The sequence below is a fragment of the Pantherophis guttatus genome, chromosome 2, assembly GCF_059756535.1.
Source record: "Pantherophis guttatus breed Tessera chromosome 2, ASM5975653v1, whole genome shotgun sequence".
Classification (NCBI taxonomy): Eukaryota; Metazoa; Chordata; class Lepidosauria; order Squamata; family Colubridae; genus Pantherophis; species Pantherophis guttatus.
In genome coordinates, this window is record NC_142064.1 from 130,748,273 (window position 1) to 130,769,178 (window position 20,906).

Here is a 20,906-nt window from a genome sequence, read left to right on the forward strand (position 1 = left end):
ATTTTTCGGAGTATAAGACACACTTATTCCCCCTCTAAAAGAGGATGAAAATTTGGGTGTGTCTTATACACCGAATGTAGCCCTGCCCACCCGCCGGCTCCCACCCTTCAGCCTCTGCCTCCCAGCAATTTGCCTCCTTGCAGCAAAGAGCAAACAGCCCGTTTCAGTTTCGGCACAGCCTGATTAGCACAAGCAGCTGATTGTCGGTTGGATTGGCCTCCCGACCATCAGCTGTTTCAGGCTTCAGGGATTGCCATTGCCTATTGCCGCCTCCGTGCACCCCATTTTCAGCCTCTGCTGTTTGCTGCAAGGAGGCAAATTGCTGCGAGGCAGAAGCAGATTTTTTTTTCTTGTTTTCCTCCCCAAAAAGGTAACTGCGTCTTATAGTCCAGAGCGTCTTATACTCCGAAAAATACGGTAATCACAAAAAGAAAGCACACCAACAACATCAGAGTCTACTTAATCTCCTGGTCCAGGTGCCTATATTGCAGTGATCACATAGTAATAACAGCATGGATGGATCAAGCAGGAAAAGTGGGTAAACTAGATAATGAACTTGAGAGCAAGCAAGCCCAGAGAACACAAAGGACCCCTCATTTCAACCCTGAGCTACAAATATTCTCCTTTATTGAGAGTGCCATGGTGTTCCTTGGCTGATAGAGGACATGTTCTAGCCATCCACATCCGCAGAGGGAACAACTTGGCCTTAAATTCTCCCTACTGATGCCTATGTGTTTTCATACTTTTTTTTCATTCTTGTCCTGCATTTACTTGCAGACCTGCTGGAGAAATCCCGAGTGGTACATCATGTGAAGGGCGAGAGAAACTTCCACATCTTCTACCAACTCCTATCTGGAGGCTCAGACCAGTTGCTCAGTATGTCCTTCACACTTGACTTGGGTGGGATTATTAGTCCCCATACTCCCTTCCCCCCCCCAAAAAAAGAGAGAAAAGGACATGAGATGGGGGGAGGTTGAAATAAGGGGAATGCAGGAACAATCTATTTTCTGGAATTTGGAAAACTTGTTTCAGGAAATGTTGAATCTTCTCAACTCATTTGAGGCGTGGCTAGCCAAAGATGCTAAAGCAATGGTTCTCAACCTTTTCCTCACCATGGACCCTCATAGATTATAGCAACGGACCCCAAAGATTTAAATCATAACATTTCTTCAAGTCTGCGGATCACAAATTGAAACCACTATGCTAAATAGGTCTATGACAACTTGCCATGGCCAATTTGCTGCACGACAACTCATTCTGGGACAAGAGTTACACTTATATCAAAGAACTGATGGAACAGAATCATTAAAGAAAGGATACAAAAGGAGGGACAGAATGAAATGTGAATGGCAAAAATTTAAATAAATTTTTAAATAATATTATTTAATATTTAATATTAAAAAATAAAAATATTTTTTTATTTATTTTAAATAATTAAATTGAATTGGTAAATTGTCCCGCAGCAAGTTTTCCCGCAGGGAGTTTGCCGTGATGAGTTGGCTGTTGCAAGTTGGCCATGGTGAGTTGGCCGCAGCAAGTTGGCTGTGGGAAAGTTGTCCCATTCCCATGCGAAACCATTTCTTCCCAGCAGCTGGGAAGACATAGAATAGCAGGAACCAAAGCGTCATTTCCATCCAGGTACATTTTATAAAAATCTCCATCATATTTCCCCACCAGCCTGCTAACTGGCTATGGTAGTTATAGACTAATGCATCTAGAAGATACCAGTTTATGATAAATGGAGTTATTCAAGTCGGTACTTTTGACCAAAAATACCAAGTCATATTAAAGGCAAGATAGGGAATCTCTGCATTTGGTTGAAACTGATTGGCACATGAGAACTGAAAATACATTATAGGTAATCCTCTACTTATAACCGCAATTGAGCCTAAATTTTCTATTGCTAAGTAAGAGATTTGTTAAGTGAGTTTTGCCCCATTTTATGACCTTTCTTGCCACAGTTGCTAAGTGAATCACTGCAGTTATTAAATTAGTAACACGATTGTTCAGTGAATCTGGCTTCCCCCTCGACTTTGCTTCTCAGAAGGTCATAAAAGGTCATCACATAACCCCAGGACACTGCAACCGTCATAAATATCCGTTGCCAAGTGTCTGAATTTTGATCACATAACCATGGGGATGCTGCAATGGGTGTACGTGTGAAAAACGGTCATAAGTCACTTTTTTAAGTGTCTTTTTTTTAAAGTAACTTTGGCCGGTCACTAAATGAACTGTTGTAAGTTGAGGACTACTTGTATAGCATCTGAAAAAAAATCTTGACTGGAGGAGGCGCCACTCAGGACTCCGTTTCCACAATTCCTTCTCTTCAACAGAACAGCTGAAACTTGAAAGAAAATTCAGCCTTTATAACTACCTCAACAAGGAGGCTGCAAGCCTGCAGGGCATTGATGATGCAGCCAACTTCAAAGCTGTTCAGGTATGTGTTATATTACATTCTTTGTGCAAGATATAATATAAATTATAATGGCTTAGCTCTAGAACAAAAGAAATGCTACGCATGCTAGCAGCTAGTAAATATCCAAAGTTTGACTCATGCATTGCAAAACCACAGTAACCAAAAGAGGGAGGCAGCAGCTAATTGCTGAAATTAGTGATCTATGAAACAACCTGAAAGAAAGAAAACAAAGGGAGAAATATCCCCCCCAAAAAAATAAAACAAAATTTTAATGGGAAACTGACCATGCCCCATGGTCAGAAAATGCTGACTGGTTGTTGCAAGGGAAAAACAGAGAAAATGGGTAGAAGGAGAATTCACTCTTCTGAAACAGAGCTTCTGAAACAGAAGCCATTCTGGTACATTGCAACGTGCCCTGTTGTTACAGGTCCCACTTTTAAAATTATTTTTCTATGAATCCACAAACTAGTCTCGAGACCAGTGGTGGGTTTCAAATTTTTTTTTACTACCGGTTCTGTGGTGTGGCTTGGTAGGCGGGGTATTGCTTGGTGGGCGTGGCTTGGTGGGCATGGCAGGGGAAGGATACTGTAAAATCTCCATTCCCTCCTTAATTCAGGGGAAGGTTACTGCAAAATCCGCATTCCCTCCCGATCAGCTGGGATTCGGGAGGCAGAGAATAGATGGGGGCAGGGCCAGTCAGAATTTTTACTACCAGTTCTCCGAACTACTCAAAATTTCCGCTACCAATTCTCCAGAACTGGTCAGAACCTGATGAAACCCACCTCTGCTCGAGACCTTTTGAACTCTATGTAGCTGAGCAATCTAAAGGAGTTCTTTTCACTGGGTGTTCTCTGAAAATACCACTTGACTTTCCTTTCTACCTCAGTGCTATTAGGCACACACGGCTTTCCTTGGATGCGGAGAGAGGTGAGTCGTGCTCTTTCTGAGGTTCATGCTCTTCCCTGAAACTTCTTTCATGCAGGATGCCATGCAAGCCATTGGGTTCACACCCTCAGAGATGACAGAGGTGCTGGAGGTGACGGCGGTCGTCCTCAAACTCGGCAATGTGCAATTTGGAGAGCAATTTCAAGCTGGTGGGACGCAAGCTTGTGTTATCCAGAGTGACAAAGGTAAGTAGGAGAGAAGGATCATTTCCAGAGTTACATAGGAATGCGATGGCATTATATGAAAAGAATTCTTTCCAATGGTGGGTTGCTCCCGGTTTGCACTGGTTTGCAAGAACCAGTAGTAAAAATTTGTAGTAGTTCGGAGAACCAGTAATAACATTGGCTGGCCACGCCCCCAAACCAGTTCCTGGCCCGGTCCTGCTCGCTTATCCCGCCCACCGTCATTGCCCGCATGCAGCCCCGGGACTCCGCCCTTTGCCAGCCAGGAGCGCTGCCACCAGTCATTCCTGTGCACCTGGCTGCCTGCCTGCCTCGTCACCGCCACCATGAGGAAAGGCCCCGAAGTTGTGCTGCCTGGGATCCACGTGGGCTGCCGCAGGGAGAAGCCAGGTATGGCTCGCTGGACGCTGCCCGGAGCTGAACTTGAGGCTGGCAGGAGGAGAAATGTTGCCTCTTAGCCATCTCGAACTGTCTACTGCCATAGCCTGCCACCATCCCCTCTCCCCTGCCAGCTGCTCCTGTGCAAGAACCACTGCCGCCAAGGGTGAGGGGGCGGTGGTGGCAAGGATGGGCCGTCCGGGGCTTCCTTGTCTCCCCACCCGAGCAGACTTCTGGCATAGCCCCGGCCTCTGGAGGGAGGGAGGGAGGGAGGGAGGGAAGCCCTGGCCTGCTGCTCCTGCTCCTGCCGCTGCCAGCCCGTTGCCAAGAGCAAGAGGAGTTCTCGTGCTGCCGCTTCTAAATAAATAAATACAATAAATAAATAATAAATAAATAAATACAAAACCCTCAAATAAATTCCCCCTCCTACTTTCCCACACATGAGAAGGTGGCAGCTTGGAAGCTTCTGGCCAAATATGGCTTCCAAAGCTGACACCCTTGGCACGCTACACAGAGAAGCCAGGTTTTCATCACCTTGAAAATAGGTTTGTATTAGAAGTTGCACATAACATCGGCTGCCGTGTGGAAAACAGCCAATAATATAAGGCTGTTAGGGAGGTTGATCAATTGTTCCAGAGGAACTTCTTCTTCTACTCAAAGACAAAGAGCTACATCTGCTGTCCCTTCTTTAATATCAGACTAAGCAATACGTGCCATTCATTTTGAGATGAGCTAAGATGGGACAGGTGCTACGGAATTATCCAATGGGGCATATATTTGATTGCCAGCCAGTAACAGAAATTCTGTGTCATTCCAGGAGAGGCTGACCTCCAGATTTGCTAAGTGGCAATTGGCAACATTCCTCACCACTGGTCCAGAAGCTGGAAATGTAGGATTAAAGTTCAGCAATATCTGGAGGTCCAAAGCTTTTCTAATCCTGTGCTTATTTCCTTATTTAAATAATTTATATGTCTGCCCATCTCACAGAAGCAGAATAACACAGTTGGAAGGGACCTTGCAGGTATTCTAGTCCAGCCCCCTGTTCAAGCAGGAGACTCTATACCAGTGTTGGGTAACCTTTTTGCCATCGTGTGCCAAAAGCGGGGGGAGCAGGGGGGGTCGCACGCACATGTACCCACACCCATAATTCAATGCGTCCCACCCCCCCGCGCATGCATGTGCGATCCCCCGCAGCACTCCCCCCATAGGCCCATTTTTCGGCCTCCCCAGGCTCCAGAGGCTTTCTTGGAGCCTGGGGAGGGTGAAAACAGCCTTCCCCACCCCTCCGGCCCATTTCCTGACTTCCAGTGGACCCAGAAGACCCAAAAATCAGCTGGTTGGCATGCGCATGTGCACTGGAGCTGAGCTAGGGCAACACTCATATGCCCACAGATATGGCTCCACGTGCCACCTGTGGCACATGTACCATAGGTTCGCCATCACGGCTCTATACCATTTCAGACAGATGGCTGCCCAGTCTCTTTTTAAAAGCCTCAAGTGATAGAGCACCAGGGCTGGATTTAGATGAAAAGAGGCCCTAGGCTATTCCACTTATGAGGCCCTTTCACCTATATATTAACATCTGCTGTCCCTTCTTTAATATCAGACTAAGCAATACGTGCCATTCATTTTGAGTTTCTCCAGCCTTGCCTCCAGCAGTCAGTAAATAGAGATGAAGCCAGAGAAACTTGCAATGGCTTGCTGTTGTTATATCAGACAATGTCTGTAGGAGATGACCAGGCTGAGCTCAAGGGAGGGGTCAAACACGTCATAAGTCATGAGTCCCTGCGTGCCTGCAAGAGATCTAAGTCCAGCCCTCCTTGAATGCCTTTCTTATCTCCCACTCATTTCCCTTGACTGTTTGTTGGTCAGATTCTTGTAGAGAGCTTAACCTTGCAAGAAATATTTATATTCATTTGAACTTCCTCAATTTCCTGATTTCCTCAGCGTTTAACAATATCTGGGTTTCCGTGGTGCATTTAACCAAGTCGATTACTGATCCAGTAAACACACTAAGATGACATACTATAAGCTCGGTTAGTTTTAACTGTCCTTAGAAATTAGCTATATGTCTTAGGATACTGTGATATACCCCCCCATTTAGGTGGGAAATGATCCTAACCTGGTCATACCCATCACAAACCCAAGCCATGCTCACAACAGTTCAAACCTTCCTTGCCAGTGACTCACTATTGCATGCATTGTTTCCTCCATATTCTACTTCTACAGTGGTACAAGAGATCTGTCAGCTGATCCGACTGGATGAAATGGTACTGGAACAAGCTTTGTCTTCTCGAACAGTGGAAGCCCATCAAGATAAGGTGGTGACATCCCTGAATGTCTCACAAGTAAGTGTTGGGCAGGTTTGTGTACATGAGATCCCTGAAATATGGCTGGTTCCCAAGCAGAAGTGTTAGTTGGGATAATTCTGTTAGTTGGGATCAGTGGTGGGATTCAAATAATTTAACAACAGGTTCTGTGGGCATGGCTAAGTGGGCATGGCTAGGTGGTCATGTGACTGGGTGAGCATGGCTAGGTGGTCAGGTGACTGGGTGGGCGTGGCTGGATGGGTGTCATGTGACTGACTGGATGTGGCCAACTCTACACCACATGGGTGGTGCCTTTATGGGATCGGCAGGGTTGGTGAGGGAATCCAGAGGTCTCTGGTGTGGGGGGAGAGGGAGGAAAGAAAGATCCAACATGTGTGTGTCTGCATGTGTGTGCAATCTTTCCACAGGGGAAGGGAAAGTTTTATCGGTGCAGGAGCGTCACTCGGGCATGCCCCTCACCGCCTGTCTCTGCCCATTTGTGGCAGAGCAACTTCTCCCTCACTGGGTGTTAGCCAAGGGGAAGCAGCAAAATCAGTTTTTATTCCTTTGCTAAAGCTGCCGTTGCTTGGGATCGCCAAACAGCGGAGAGGGAGAGGGAGAAGAGGGCAGCGGCGGCCATTAGCATTGTCTGTGGAGCTAGCAAGAGCAGCAGCAATGCCACCACCTTCTCCCTCTCCCTCCCGGCTACTGGGCGATCCCGTGTGAAGAAGGGAACGGCAACTTTAGCCAAGGAATAAAAATTTATTTTGCTGCTTCCCTTTGGCTAATGCCCAGTGAGGGAGAAGTTGCTTGATATTTCCACCCCCGCAGACCCCAAGGCCAACTGGCAGAGCCCAATCTTTCCACAGAGGAAGGGAAAATTTATTGGAGCAGGAGTGTCACTCGGGCATGCTCCTCACCACCCATCTCTGCCCGTTCTTGACAGAGCAACTTTTCCCTCGCTGGACATTAGCCAAGGGGAAGCAGCAAAATCAGTTTTTATTCCTTTGCTAAAGCTGCCGTTCCCTTCTTCACACGGGATCGTCCAGCAGCCGGGAGGGAGAAGGGAGAAGGTGGCGGCATTCCTGTGTGCTGCTACTCCTGCTAGCTCCACAGACAATGAAAGCAGCTGCCACTGCCCCCTTCTCCCTCTTCCTCTACATGGCCTTTTTACTTTGTCCTAAGCCGAGGGAATGCACTGGGCGCAGGTTACCATCAAAGGTATGGGCAGCCCAGCTCTCAGCTTCTGCTGGCCCTCCAGGTGGCTGCCATCCATTTGTCCTCCCCTCTGCCTCGGATCCTGCTGCTCACAAAGGGGAATGCACTTTCAGGCCAGCCTGGCTGGCGGGTGGGTGAACAGGCAGCCCACTCTGCGCCCGCTTCTCTGCTGTTGCTGATGGGCACAGACCACCCCTTGGGTACCACCAGCTTGGGTGCAAATGTACTGTGATAAAGGGCCGCCTGGAATGGGCAGCACAAAGGCAAGTTACACTCTGCACACTTCGGCTTCGGCATTCGCTATCCGCCCGCACCGTCCCCTCTTGTTGCCACAGCACCATTACCTTTAGGGAACTGCCTCAAAGATCACATGGCAAGAGAAAAGGCAGATGCATGTGCTGCCACTGCCTTCCAGACTGCCCTCGTAATTGGACTCCCTTTCTTCCAGCACTCGTGCACAGAACCCTGGAGCTTAGCAGCAGCATATTCCATGCCTTAACAAGCCCGCCAGTGACCTTAGTGTGCCTTTCCTCTAATTTCAGCAATTTAACAACCGGTTCGCCCGAACTGGGCCGAACCGGCTGAATCCCACCACCGGTTGTGATCATTCTGCTCCATGCTGAAAAGTGTACAGGATACTCAGCATAACATATACTTCAAGCACAGGTTCATTGGTTCAAATATAAAAACAACAGGATGCCAGGCATTTGAAGTCACAAGAGCCTTGGTAGTACAGTGGTCTAAAGCACCCTGTTATTAAGACCAGCTGCCTGCAATTACTGCAGGTTCGAATCTCGCCAGGCTCAAGGTTGACTCAGCCTTCCATCCTTTCTAAGGTAGGTAAATTGAGGACCCAGCTGTGGGGGCAATAAGCTGACTTTGTATAAATATACAAAAGGATGAAGGCTATTGCTGAGCACATTGTAAGCCGCCCTGAGTCTTCGGAGAAGGGCGGCATATAAATCAAATAAAAAAAAAAAAAGTTACTCAGATGTTTGCAGGTAACACTATATCTGGATTTAGTTTTCTTCTCCAGAAGAACTATCAGGCTAACATAAGTTGATTGGTAACTTATTCCAGAGAGTCTTTGAAAAGAGCGAGCCCAGGCAGCTTTCATTACTATGTTGCTCTTGAAATATGCTTTATCTTGTTTTAATATGGGTCACTGTGTGGTGAGTGTTTTGTTAGCTGACCTTAGGAAAAATACAGCCTGAGTGATGTGAATTTGATTTAGCGGGACAGGAACTGTTGAATTAATTAGATGCTAGACAAGCTACCAGTAATTTGAAGAGCATGAAGGAAGAAAACGGAGCAGAGGCAGAACTATACTGAAATAGCAATTCAGCATGAATATGATTTCTTTGGGGAAAAAACACAATTCTTTAAAGTTGAGCTCAACGCCTAGAGATTTCATGTCCGCATAGTTTTCTAGGCAAACACACAAAAGGGCTTTGCCATGGTCGTCTTCCAGGTTTTTTAGTTTCTTGTTCTTAATTTCCAGTCTAGCTCACAGCCAGCCCCTTCACTCTGGAACAGCTGGCTGACTGTAGTCAGCATGGTCTCATCCTGTTTTTACAAACTGGAAGGCAGTGAAAACTGTGATCTGTGTTAGGGCCTTTGGCGAGAAGAACCCCAATTAGATGGACAATGGCATTAGGCGATTTTGAGACATTGTTTTAAGTGGGATGTTTGTTACAGCTTTATAACTGTAAACAGGCTTAATTCAGAGAGACAGCAGCATTGAAACAGCTGTACAGTATAAGCAAACAAAGAAAAAATAGGAAACCAATCAATTTATCTGCCTCTACTCACCAAATGCCAGTTGTTTGTATCCATTCTCTGTGTGTGTGTGTGTGTGTGTGTGTGTGTGTGTATTAGAGAATATTAGTTCTGTATGCTAAAAATGGATATCAAGATTCTACAAGTTTTATGGGTATGCAGCAGTGGTGGGTTGCCCCTGGTTTGGACCGGTTCTATAGAACTGGTAGTAAAACCGGAGGGAGGCTCCGCCCACCAACCATGACGTCATCAGAACGCTTCTGCGCATGCGGCCCCGTTGTGAACTGGTTGGTAGTAAAGGTAAGTAGAACCCACCCCTGGTATGCAGAGAGTAACTGATGGAACTAAAATGTCTTTAAAAGTTGTTTAAACCTGAGCAATAGACATGTGCAGTGAATGTTTAAATCTGGAATGATTCTAACCCAAGCTCTAGTGCAGGGACTAATTCCCTTCCCCCCCCCACCCCCCCACACATGATTTTTAGTCTTTCTTAGCTTCTGAATGACTAACCACCACTGTCTTTGCTCCTAGGGCTACTATGTGCGGGATGCCTTAGCAAAGAACATTTATAATCGTCTCTTTAATTGGCTTATTAACAGGATCAACGAGAGCATCAAAGTGAGTATGCCTCACCCTGCTTCATAGTTAGATTCCATTCACAATAATTGAATGAGATCTTTTGAGAGAGCTTTTCTCGGAATTTCTAACTAATACTGTATGGCCATTGCCTTTTAAGTCAAATTGTAATCTAGGACACCTGGAGGCACTGTGTTGGATAAACCTGGCTAGAGTATTGTATTAGTTTTCAGTCTTTGTTGAAAAGGCAGGAGGTGTATAGAAATTAAAGCTTTTAACCATGGAAAAGAACACAAAGATGTTCCAGTTATACAAAGATAGCTTTTTAAAAGGTATGCAACAGCTGTTATGAAAACAGCAGCTTAGTCTGGAAAGATGGGAGAGGGGAGGAAGAAACTAAAAATTGCCATTCTTTAGTTCTTTTTGGTATAAGAGGGAAAGAGAGCGAAATTTTCAAAATTTGGTTTCAATTCCATGTGATGATAGAATAAATTTCTTGATGACATCATAGGAGAGCCATATCCAATTACGGTGCAAAAAATCAGGAGAAATCTAACAGGATCTTTTCCAATTAACACATTTTAATAAAAGCCACACGCTTTTGTGAATTGCAGCTCACTTGATCAGATGCACAGGGCAGCATTTGATGAAGTGAACGGCAGCTCACAAAGCCTTATGATTTTTAATTCCATTTGTTAATTAGAAAAGGTGTTATCTGATTCCTCCTGAGTGTTTCTTGCTAGGTCTGCTGACCTGGACTATCTTGAAGTAACACTGCCTCTTGCAGCCTTAGTTCACTACATGGAGGAGAAGAAGCTACATTAAGGATTCCCATTAAGGATTTGGAAGTTCCTATCAAGTAGAAACAGACATTTTGCTGTTATGTCACTGAGGGTCTTTGGGCAAGATGCCCTTTCAACCTCACCTTCTTCTTAAGCTTATAGAGAGGATAAAAATGGGAAAACAACACTTTGTTCCTGCTTTCGATAGGGCCGTGATGGCGCGGTGCCACCCTCTCTGCTGGCACCGCGCCATCGCCCCAGGTCAGACCTCCATGGCGTTTCTTTCGTGAGCTTCTGTTTCCCTGCAAATGACGAAACAGAAGCTCACGAAAGAAAAAGATCTTACCTCTTGCCTCACTGCCGGTGTTGGGATACCCTGTCTCCTGCCGGCCAGCTGGTCTTCGGGTCTCTGCTGTGCATGCATGCATGTGCGTGCACGTTCATGCATGTGTACGTCCGCACATACGCACCAGTGGTGGGTTCCTCCCGGTTCAGTCTGGTTCGGCCGAGCCGATAGCGGTGATGATATGATGTCACCGAACCGGTTCTCCCCCCCACCCCACCCCCCACCCCCAATCTATTGCTGCCTCCTGAGTCCCAGCTGATGACTAGAGGGGAAAAAACTGTTTAAACTCTTGCCGGGGGGCTTCAAAGGGCCGTCCTACAGCTGATCAGTGTTAAAAGCAAATAAATGAGTCGGGTCGTAAGTGCGAGGACTGGTCGTAAGTGCGAGGACCTTCCAGAAATGATTCTGAGCAGCTAGCCACACCCACCTAGTCACATGACCTCCAAGCCACACCCACAAAATAAGCCACGCCCACAGAACCGGTAGTAAAAAAATTTAGAACCCACCCCTGATACGCACCTTTCCATTTGGGCATGCGCGCGCATGCAGTTTAGGCACTTGGTGTCTAAAAGGTTCTCCATCACTGTCATAGAGGCTTCTAATTTTAGGCCCTGGTCTTATTTTTCCTTGTTTTAATGGTGTGAATTGCAAGAATTAAACCATCCTTCAATATTCAAATCCCTTTCACAATTGGCTAGAAATTGCATTTCAGGGGCCAAATTTAGTCTCTGAATCCCTGAAATGAATGCGCCATGCAGTACGGGGCCTGTCATGCTCTGTCATTTCACACGTTACCACTTTACACTGCCACTTTCTTTATTCGATTTATACAGCCACATTTATCTAATACTTGGCTTACAAAGATGAAACAAAATATAAAAACCAACAGTAACAAAAAAACCCAGCAAAAAACAAATCAAAGCAATTAAAAACAAGGAACCCATAAAACATAAAACATGAAATGAGAAATGCGGAAGAGTACCAACCAACACCTTAGGAACAATATAGCCATCTCACCAGCTCCATACAGCCATGAAATCCCCAGGCCTGGGGACAGAACCCTGTCTTCAGGGTTTCCCAAAAGGCCAATAGGGTTGGGGGCCAATCTAACCTCAATAAGGATGATGTTCCAGAGGACAGATGCTGTGGATTCAAATATCCTATGATCAGTGCTGGGATTCAAATAATTTAACAACCAGTTCTCTGACCAGCTGAGTAGACGTGGCTCGGTGATCATGTGACCGTGTGGGTGTGGCCAACTCAATGTCACTCACATCGATGGGTGCTTCACCTTAGCTGTTACAATGTAATAAGGGTTAACCAGAGAGGCAGTTTCTGTAAGCAGGGCAATACAGATTAGGCTAGAAACAACACCAGAATGTTTCCTTCCTGCCTTCCTTACAGGATTAGCCCTGTAAAGTGGAAAAAAACAAAATAAGATTTCTTCCAACAACCAGTTCTCCGAACTGCTTAGAAAGTTAACAACCGGTTCTCCCAAATACATGCAAACTGGCTGAATCCCATCATTGCCTATGATCCTTGCACATTGCTCATGCTGTCAGTGTTATGATGGGAGCAATAGCACATCCAAACTGTAGGGACCCAAGCCAGGCAAGTCTGCCGTATATGTTGCTTTGCAGCTACTTGGAATAAGATGGAACATAGCAATGAGGTGTGGGGTGCTTTTTCCCTTCCATGCTAGAATTGGTATTCACAATCTGGGTTCAGTATACAAGCGATGCCCTGATTAAAAGAGAAAATTGGGGATACTTTCAGAACATTGGGATTCTTTGAAATTAATCCTCATTTCCACACACACTTCCTCTTAGGTGACAACAACTGAACGGAAGAAAGTGATGGGTGTTCTGGATATATATGGTTTTGAGATTTTTCAGGTAAGTGTTGGATATTCCTGGAATTATCTTCCTGAACGCATGGATTTAATAAAGAACTACAAATTGGTTTCAGAATTAACTGAGGTTTAGTAGTGCTTTAAAGTGTGTGGGTTTGTGTCTGTGGGTCCATATGTGTGTGTGTGTGTGTGTGTGTATCTGAAAAACATCACAAGGGATTCAAATATTCCAAACTAATTTAGGTCATGTTTTGATGTATACTTGCCATGAGAACCTGTCAATTTTAGCAATAGTGCAACCTGTAATCACACATCCTACATGCTAGCTTCTTTTGAATCAATATTCCCCTATACAGTAGTAGCCAAAATTGTGAAAATCTTTTGGGAAAAGTGTATTTTTGAGGTTTGATGGTTAATAACACCAACTTTTTTGGATTTTTGAAATAATCATATTCCACTGCTGGAATGGCCTGGGAATAGCCCAAACCTTAACCCAATTGAAAATCTATAGAGCCGAAGAAACCTGTTATGTCAGAAGCGACCCAGCAATAAAACCCAGTTAATAGAAGCAATCATTCAATCTTGATTTCACATTATAACTAAGGTGACCAGACGTCCCGCTTTTGGCGGGACAGTCCCGATTTTTAGCAATTTGTCCCGCGTCCTGCGGCGTTTCAAAAAAGTCCCGATTTTTCATTCTGCCTCTTGAGCCCCAGCTGATGGCTAGAAGAAAAAAAAACTGTTTAAACTCTTGCCCGGGGCTTCAAAGGGCCGCCCTACAGGCAATCAGTGTAAAGAATTCCTGAAGCAGTTTTTTTCCCCCTAGCTAAGCTGCAAAAACGAAACCGAAACCAGGGTCTTTGGTGCAACGTGACAAAATGAGGCAGAGAGAGATTTATTTTTATTTTTATTTTTCCTCCCCAAAAAAGGTAGGTGAAAAACTGCAAACAATGGGAAATTTAGGAGGAGAGTTCAAGATTTTAAAACACAAAAGAAAAAAAAGCTGTATTTAACTAGGGAATTGTAATAATTGAGATACTATTAATTGTATATTGTGGTTCAGAGGAATATATGGGGGAAATTATTTGGTTTATTATTATTGGTAAATATAATTAATTGATTTGTAAGAAATTGGATTGCATGGAAATAATTGGAATATTCATGTTCATATTGATTAATATACAAAAAAGATAGTTTTATAACTAATTGATTTATATTAAAATGTTGAATTTGTATTAAACAACTGTATTACATAATTACATAATTAAACAATGTGAGGATGGATATAAAATAGATGACAATGGGAAGGGGTATAATATAGAATAGAAGGGAAAAATTGAATTTGATTAAGATTAGAGATGAGGATGAAGGGTAATATTGGTTTTTTTAAAAAATAGATGAGGAATAAATATGGCAAAAAGGAAATATAGAAATTGTAAATTTAATTGAAATGACTAAACGCTGTTTAAATTTGTGAACCAGCCAAATATTCTGTTCAAAGAAAATACATTGTATGTTTGTATGTGTGTTTCTAATTATTGCTATTTATTCATATTTGTTCTCTTTTATTCTTTAAAGTTTAACAACTCATTCTTTATCTTAATATCTTTATATTTGTTTGGGGTTGGCTTTCTTCCCTTTCATCTTTTTTATTGTACAGCAATCTTTCTCCTCAAACCTACCACCTCTCTCTTTTCTTTCTTTCTTACTTTCTCTTCCCCCCACCCTCTTTTTCTCCTCCCTACTTCCTCTTTCTTTCTCCTTCTCCTCCTCTCTTCCTCCCTCTCTTACCCTCACTCCTACTACTCCATTTCCATTACTTCATCCCGCTCTATTGCTGTAATCCGTTAATGCATATGGACTACTCAAAGGGCTGAAAAAGTTATTTTTGACTGGTCCACACACTTTTGACCAGTCCTCGAACTTAGGACTGTCCTCACATTTTACATTTTTGCCCTATCTTGTCACCTTGTTGAAGAGAAGCAGTTGTGAAATGAGTGACATGGTTGTTAAGAATGCTGCATGGGCATAAATGTGAGGATGGTCATAAGTGTGAGGACCAGTCAAAAGTGTGAGGACCTGTCAGAAATGACTTTTCAGCCCTCTGAGTAGTCCCTATACACATAGCCATGGCCACCCGGTCACATGACCAGCTAGCCACGCCCACCCAGTCACATGGACTCCAAGCCACACCCACACAATAAGCCACGCCCACACAATAAGCCACGCCCACAATGGTGTCCTTCTTACCAATGTTAAAATCTGTTCACCTTACCCTATAGACATAGCCATGGCCACCCGGTCACGTGACCAGCTAGCCACGCCCACAAAATAAGCCACACCCACAATGTCCCTCTTTACCAATGTTAAAATCTGGTCACCTTAATTATAACAGATGCAGAACTAAAAGACTTGGCTCACTCCATGGGAAGATGTTGTAAGGCCATAAATCATGCTAGAGGTTACCCAACTAAATATTAACTGATGTGATAATTTGAACTGTAGAAAGCGTTTGTAAAAGGGGCCTTTGGAAAGTGCACTGGTGTGAGAAAAACACCCCACTTCAAAGCACCGAAGCAGCTTTCCTCCGGAAAGGTTGGTGCAGCTTCTTTGAAATGTTTTCCTACCTTCAGAGAAGCTTCTACCTGTTTGCATACCTGTACATGCAAGGCACTTCCTGGACATGAACAGAGGACTGAGTCAGTTTTCAAAGGTATATACTGTAAGACTTTAAAAAAACTGCTTTAAGTGGCTGCTTTAAGAGAGGTGCACGTTTTCTTAATTTGTACACCAAATTACAGCTCATTTAGTGCGACCTTAAAAAAAAACACCCAGAAATTTGAAAAAATGAAATTGACAATCTGCAAAAGTAGTAAAAACTGAACTTGACAGATTCACACGGAAGAGAAACCAACACAGACAGATTCATTAATCTGTAATCAAGAGAGGAAGCTGTTCTCTATCCATTTTGGAACTACCAAAGATAGAAGATTTTCAGCTGATTGTCCCTCATTCTGCAGGCTATGACCAATGTTCTTTCTAAAAACATTATTAACTCCAAACTTGGTCATGTGGTGAGAAATGGCTCATTGAGCCTGCAAAATGCTAATAACTTGGTTTAAAATCTGATGTCCATTATATCTTGTTGGGAAAGGCAAAATAAGAACACTTGAGAAATATGGTGGTACATATAACACCTCTGCTATGCAAGCTGCATTGGGTGCCACTTTACTTCCAGATCCAATTCAAGGTGTTGGTTTACCCATCATGGCATGGGACCAGGATACTCGAGGAACCATTTTTCCCCAATTACATCAACCCATCCCATCAAGTAAGGAAGACATGCTGCATATCCTATCAGTCAAGATGTGTTAACTGGTGGGATCTAGGAGGAACCTGACTAGGTGGCTCAGTGGCTAAGACACTGAGCTTGTCGATCAGAAAGGTCGGCAGTTTGGCGGTTCAAATCCCTAGTATAGTTCTCCTGCGTGAGCAGGGGGTTGGATTAGATGACCTCCAAGCTCCCTTCCAACTCTGTTACTGTTACCTTCTCAGCCCTTGGGAGTACCTTACTCATAGAAGCAAGACGAGTCCCCTACTCTTCTGGTTTTCCAGAAGAGTGTTAAGATCTTTGGCAATAAGCATGGAGGTCTACAAATATGATGCAACCCTAGCAATAGCTGGTGGCCTAAGGACACTTCTACTGCCTTATTAACCTCCTAGCCTCTTGAATTTTGTACCTTGATTTTTGTAATCTTTACTTGGTAGATTTTAACCTGTTTTTAGTTCTGTTCTTCCTTTATGCTTTTCTTTGTGTATTTATACAGTTTTATTACTATGCTCAAAAGTCACTTAGGTGAGATGTGCAGTATAGAAATTTTATAATGTAAATGAATAAATAATAAATAAATGAGACACAGGTATGTCCTTGCCAGATCTGAAGAGTAATTCCCCAGTGGAATGCTTTCATAACACAGAGTATTTTGCCTGCCAATTTATCATTAGAGAGAGAGAAAGAAAGCAGATGTCAAGACATAATGTTCCTGTGATTGAACTGATTATTAGCAGTCCCTTCCATAATAAACAGTTGTAACATTAACATAACAGCCTTAAAACCTCTATAGTTGTTCACTCCTGAAGTACATATCCCTGAGGCTTGCTTGTAGCAGAGTAGTACAAATAAGCCATGGCAAGTGCAGAAAAGAAGAGGAAGCTAACCTAATCTCCAAAGCACCTGAAGGCAGGACAAGAAACAATGGGTGGAAACTAATCAAGGAGATAATCAACCTAGAACCAATGAAAAATTTCCTGTTAGTGAGAACCATTAATCAGTGGAACAACTTGCCACTAGAAGTTGTGGATGCTCTAACACTGGAGGTTTTTAAGAAGAGATTGGAGAACCATTTGTCCGGAATGGTATACAAGAGCCGAGGTATACAAGAGCCGAGGTGGCGCAGTGGTTAGAATGCAGTACTGCAGCTACTTCAGCTGACTGCTAGTTCAGCAGATCAGCAGATCAAATCTCACTGGCTCAAGGTTGACTCAGCCTTCCATCCTTCCGAGGTGGGTAAAATGAGGACCCAGATTGTTGGGGGCAATATGCTAATGCTAATGCAATATGCTAATATGCAATATGCTATATGCTAACTTTGTAAACCGCTTAGAGAGGGCTGTAAAAGCACTATGAAGCGGTGTAGAAGTCTAAATAATAAATATATGATCTCCTGCTTGAGCTAACTGATGGTAGATAAGGTTCAAATAGAAGACCTCGAAGGCCCCTTCCAACTCTTATTCTGTTAAAATATTCTCAGCAAGTGTCGAGTGCCTGTAGGAGATAACCAGGCTGAGCCCAAGAGAGGGGTCAAATCCCTTGGTGCCCACAAGAGATTAAGTCCAGCCCACCTTAAATCCCATTAACTCTTATCTACCATTAATTAGCTTTGACTCTTAGGAGTTCAGATTCTTGTAGAGTGCATAAGCTTGCAGTAAACGGTTGTATTCATTTGAAGGGCCTGGACTTTCCCCATGCTTGACAGTTTCTTTTCTAATAAAATTCTTTCGCAACACAGATAATCAGGCTTGTTGAACTAAGTAGAACTTTAAATGTGTTATTAGACCTCCTAGCTACACACATCCTTTAGCCTGTTGTCTTTGGTTTTTGATATTTGTCTTGTCTCTTCTTCCCAGGATAACAGTTTTGAGCAGTTCATTATCAATTACTGTAATGAGAAGCTGCAGCAAATCTTCATCCTGCTCACCTTAAAGGAGGAACAAGAGGAATATATTCGTGAGGTAGCCAATTATTTTGTATCTGGGTTGGGTTCAGTGATAGAAATATTCATATTCTGTGCCAAAAAAAAATTGACCAAGTAATCCAAATGTGCTGAGGTCTACCTTAAACTCAAGGTTAAATGGAATATTTTTAAAAAAAAAAAATAAACTGGGGTTCTGGTAGATTTTACACAAGGGAGGAAATGGCAGATTTGGCTGAATCGGTGATACAAAATGAAGTGATATCTGCAGGACAAATACGTTTCAGTGTACTGTAGTCCATCATGAAGAGCCAGTTTGTTCTACAGGTAATCCTCATTTAACGATTGCCTCGTTTAGTGATTGTTCCCAATTACAGTGGTGATAGCAATAGCACTTAGACTTATATACCGCTTCACAGTGCTTTACAGCCTCTCTAAGCGGTTTACACAATCAGCATATTGCCCCCAACAATTTGGGTCCTCATTTTACCTACCTCGGAAGGATGGAAGGCTGAGTCAACCTTGAGCCTAGTGAGATTTGAACTGCTAAATTGCAGACAGCCAGCAATTAGCAGAAGTAGCCTGCAGTACTGCACTCTAACCACTGCGGCACCGTGATGAAAAGGTATGAACAATCCTTTTATTTTTCTAAAAAAACAGTTTTATTAAAAGTTTTTAAAAAGAAGATTAAAAACCTATACGGACTAGTAAATGCAAGAAAGAAAGAAAAAAGAAATTAAGGAGAAATCTAAAAGTGCAAGAAAGGAAAAGTTAAAGAAAAGAAAAGAAAGAAAAAAGATACAAAGAAATAGCTTCCAATCTTCTTTGCAGCAGTTATCAGTATAATTATAAGTTTATCTCTTACTCCATGATTGCAACATAACTCTCTTCTTTCTATAATCTTTCCTGTCTAATCATCAAAACCATAAATCGTAACTTCATTTTTTTTCTGTTTTCCGCAAGAAGTCTATAAGGGTTTCCAGTCAGCAATAAATGTAGATATTGTCTTTTCTCTAATCAAAGAAGTTAATTTAGCATCTCAGCAACTTCCACCATCTTCACCAATCATTCTTCCAATATAAATATTGCCAAGTCTTTGCATCTTTGTGTGTATAATAATCTCGCTGCAATTATCATATACAAAACTGAAGTTCCATGGCTTTTTTTCAACTGTTTGTCCATCATGTTCCTGTCCCGGTGGCAATCATTCCCAAAAGAAAGGCCTCTGGTCTCAATTGTATACTGAGCCTTAAAATCTTTGGTATCAAAATATGTATTTAAATCCAATTTCTTTGGATTGTTATATGTTCATCAAGCATGATAATATTTCCAACATATATTTGAACCACCTTTTAAATGTTGCAGTCATCTTTTTGCCAAACTCTTCAAACATTTTCTGCAATAAATTTGATGAAATGCTCTTTGTCTGTAAGTTCTTCTAGTGAACTCTTGTGTTTTCACCCAATTTGGCAGCTTTGCTTGGTTGTTATGGAGAGAAAGTATGTCAGCTACTACTGTGAAAGTAAAAGCAGACTTCTCTCCACTCCCCCAGGGGTGGGCTTCAAAACTTTTAGCAAGGTGTTCTCTGCCCGGTTGCTGGGTGGGAGTGGCCATGGTGGGCGTAGCCTAGTTGGACTCCTGCACCATGGCGGGAGGGGGGCGTTTTTGCCCTCCCCAGGCTCCGGTGGCTTTCTTCAAGCCTCCGGGAGGGCGAAAACGGCCTCCCCAGGCTCTGGAGGCCCTCTGGAGTTCCTGAACTTCCGGTAGGCCTATTTTTCGCCCTCCCCGAGCCTCTGTGCATGCCCTGCACTTACCTGCATCCAAAACGGGCCACGTGGGGACTCCTGGGAGGGGTGGGGTGGGTTGATGGGGCCAGCCAGGAGTGGGATTTGGGGGCTCTCCAAACTGCACAGAATCTTAGCTAGAGGTTTTCCCGAACCCCTGCAAACCCCCAGCAGCCCCCCCTGCCCCCTATTTTGCATCTTTCTATCTTGAACACTTTTGTTCCAACTCTGTAATTGCAGTCCCACAATTTAGCTCATATTATCCTTCTTTTTTTTTAAATAATCCAATTACTACTATCCTTCAAAAAAAACAATCAACAGTCCTATGAAGTTCTGGTCTATTAATCAAATTAATTTTATTATTTTCAAAGGTACTTTAAATTATACAAAAATCCATGTCTCCTTTGTCCATTTAAAACTTTCTTAGATCATGATCTTGTTTATTTTTTTGCTTTTAAATTGAAACACTTTAAAATAGTGAGGGGGGTTCCTCTTCCTAATTTCAAAAAGAAGGCACTCACCGAGAGTCTTTGACCTTCACTGTTGCTCAGAATATCTCTTTTAGGATGTAAAGTAATTAAAAATCATAAAGTGTTTTAAAATGTGAAGCTTTTACCAGTCAAATGTCTCTGAAGGCTGCACAAAAATTAAGGGCACCTTGTAAATTTCACCCAAGGCATTCAACCCACAATCAACCACAAGAAACTAAATTCCTGGGCAATTCTGGAGCACCAGTGGGTAATCTCCTGATTTCTCCTTCCTCCAGAGAAATTTGAATCAGATCTAGGCCATTGATCAACCAGGAGTTGGTCTCAAGAGTTTCTCCCTGCCACTTCTCTGTCTTGGTCAGGTGTCATAAGAGTTTTCCACGCACACATTGTAATAAGCAGTATCATAAGACTTCCTTCTATTGCTGATGTAACTTTCTTTTTTCCTCCCTTCCAGGGCATTACCTGGACCCATGTGGATTATTTTGATAACAGCATCATTTGTAACTTGATAGAAGATGTAAGTTGCTTTCAAAACAAGGGAGGGTGAAGTAGGGGCAATGTCAGTACCAGCCAAATCTATTCTTTTTGATAATGCC

At 43.2% G+C, this 20,906-nt stretch overlaps 1 protein-coding gene across 1 annotated transcript in view; it reads left to right on the plus strand.

The window, feature by feature from the left end:
* The window catches only part of LOC117666477 (unconventional myosin-Ia-like), an 84,240-nt gene that overhangs the window by 33,803 nt on the left and 29,531 nt on the right, over positions 1-20,906 (plus strand). Inside the window, exons 8-15 of the mRNA XM_060688963.2 lie at positions 778-876; positions 2,334-2,437; positions 3,399-3,546; positions 6,151-6,269; positions 9,759-9,845; positions 12,761-12,826; positions 17,971-18,075; positions 20,765-20,827. Of these exons, the coding sequence (XP_060544946.2) occupies positions 778-876; positions 2,334-2,437; positions 3,399-3,546; positions 6,151-6,269; positions 9,759-9,845; positions 12,761-12,826; positions 17,971-18,075; positions 20,765-20,827 (791 nt within the window). The remainder of the gene's footprint in view (positions 1-777; positions 877-2,333; positions 2,438-3,398; positions 3,547-6,150; positions 6,270-9,758; positions 9,846-12,760; positions 12,827-17,970; positions 18,076-20,764; positions 20,828-20,906) is intronic.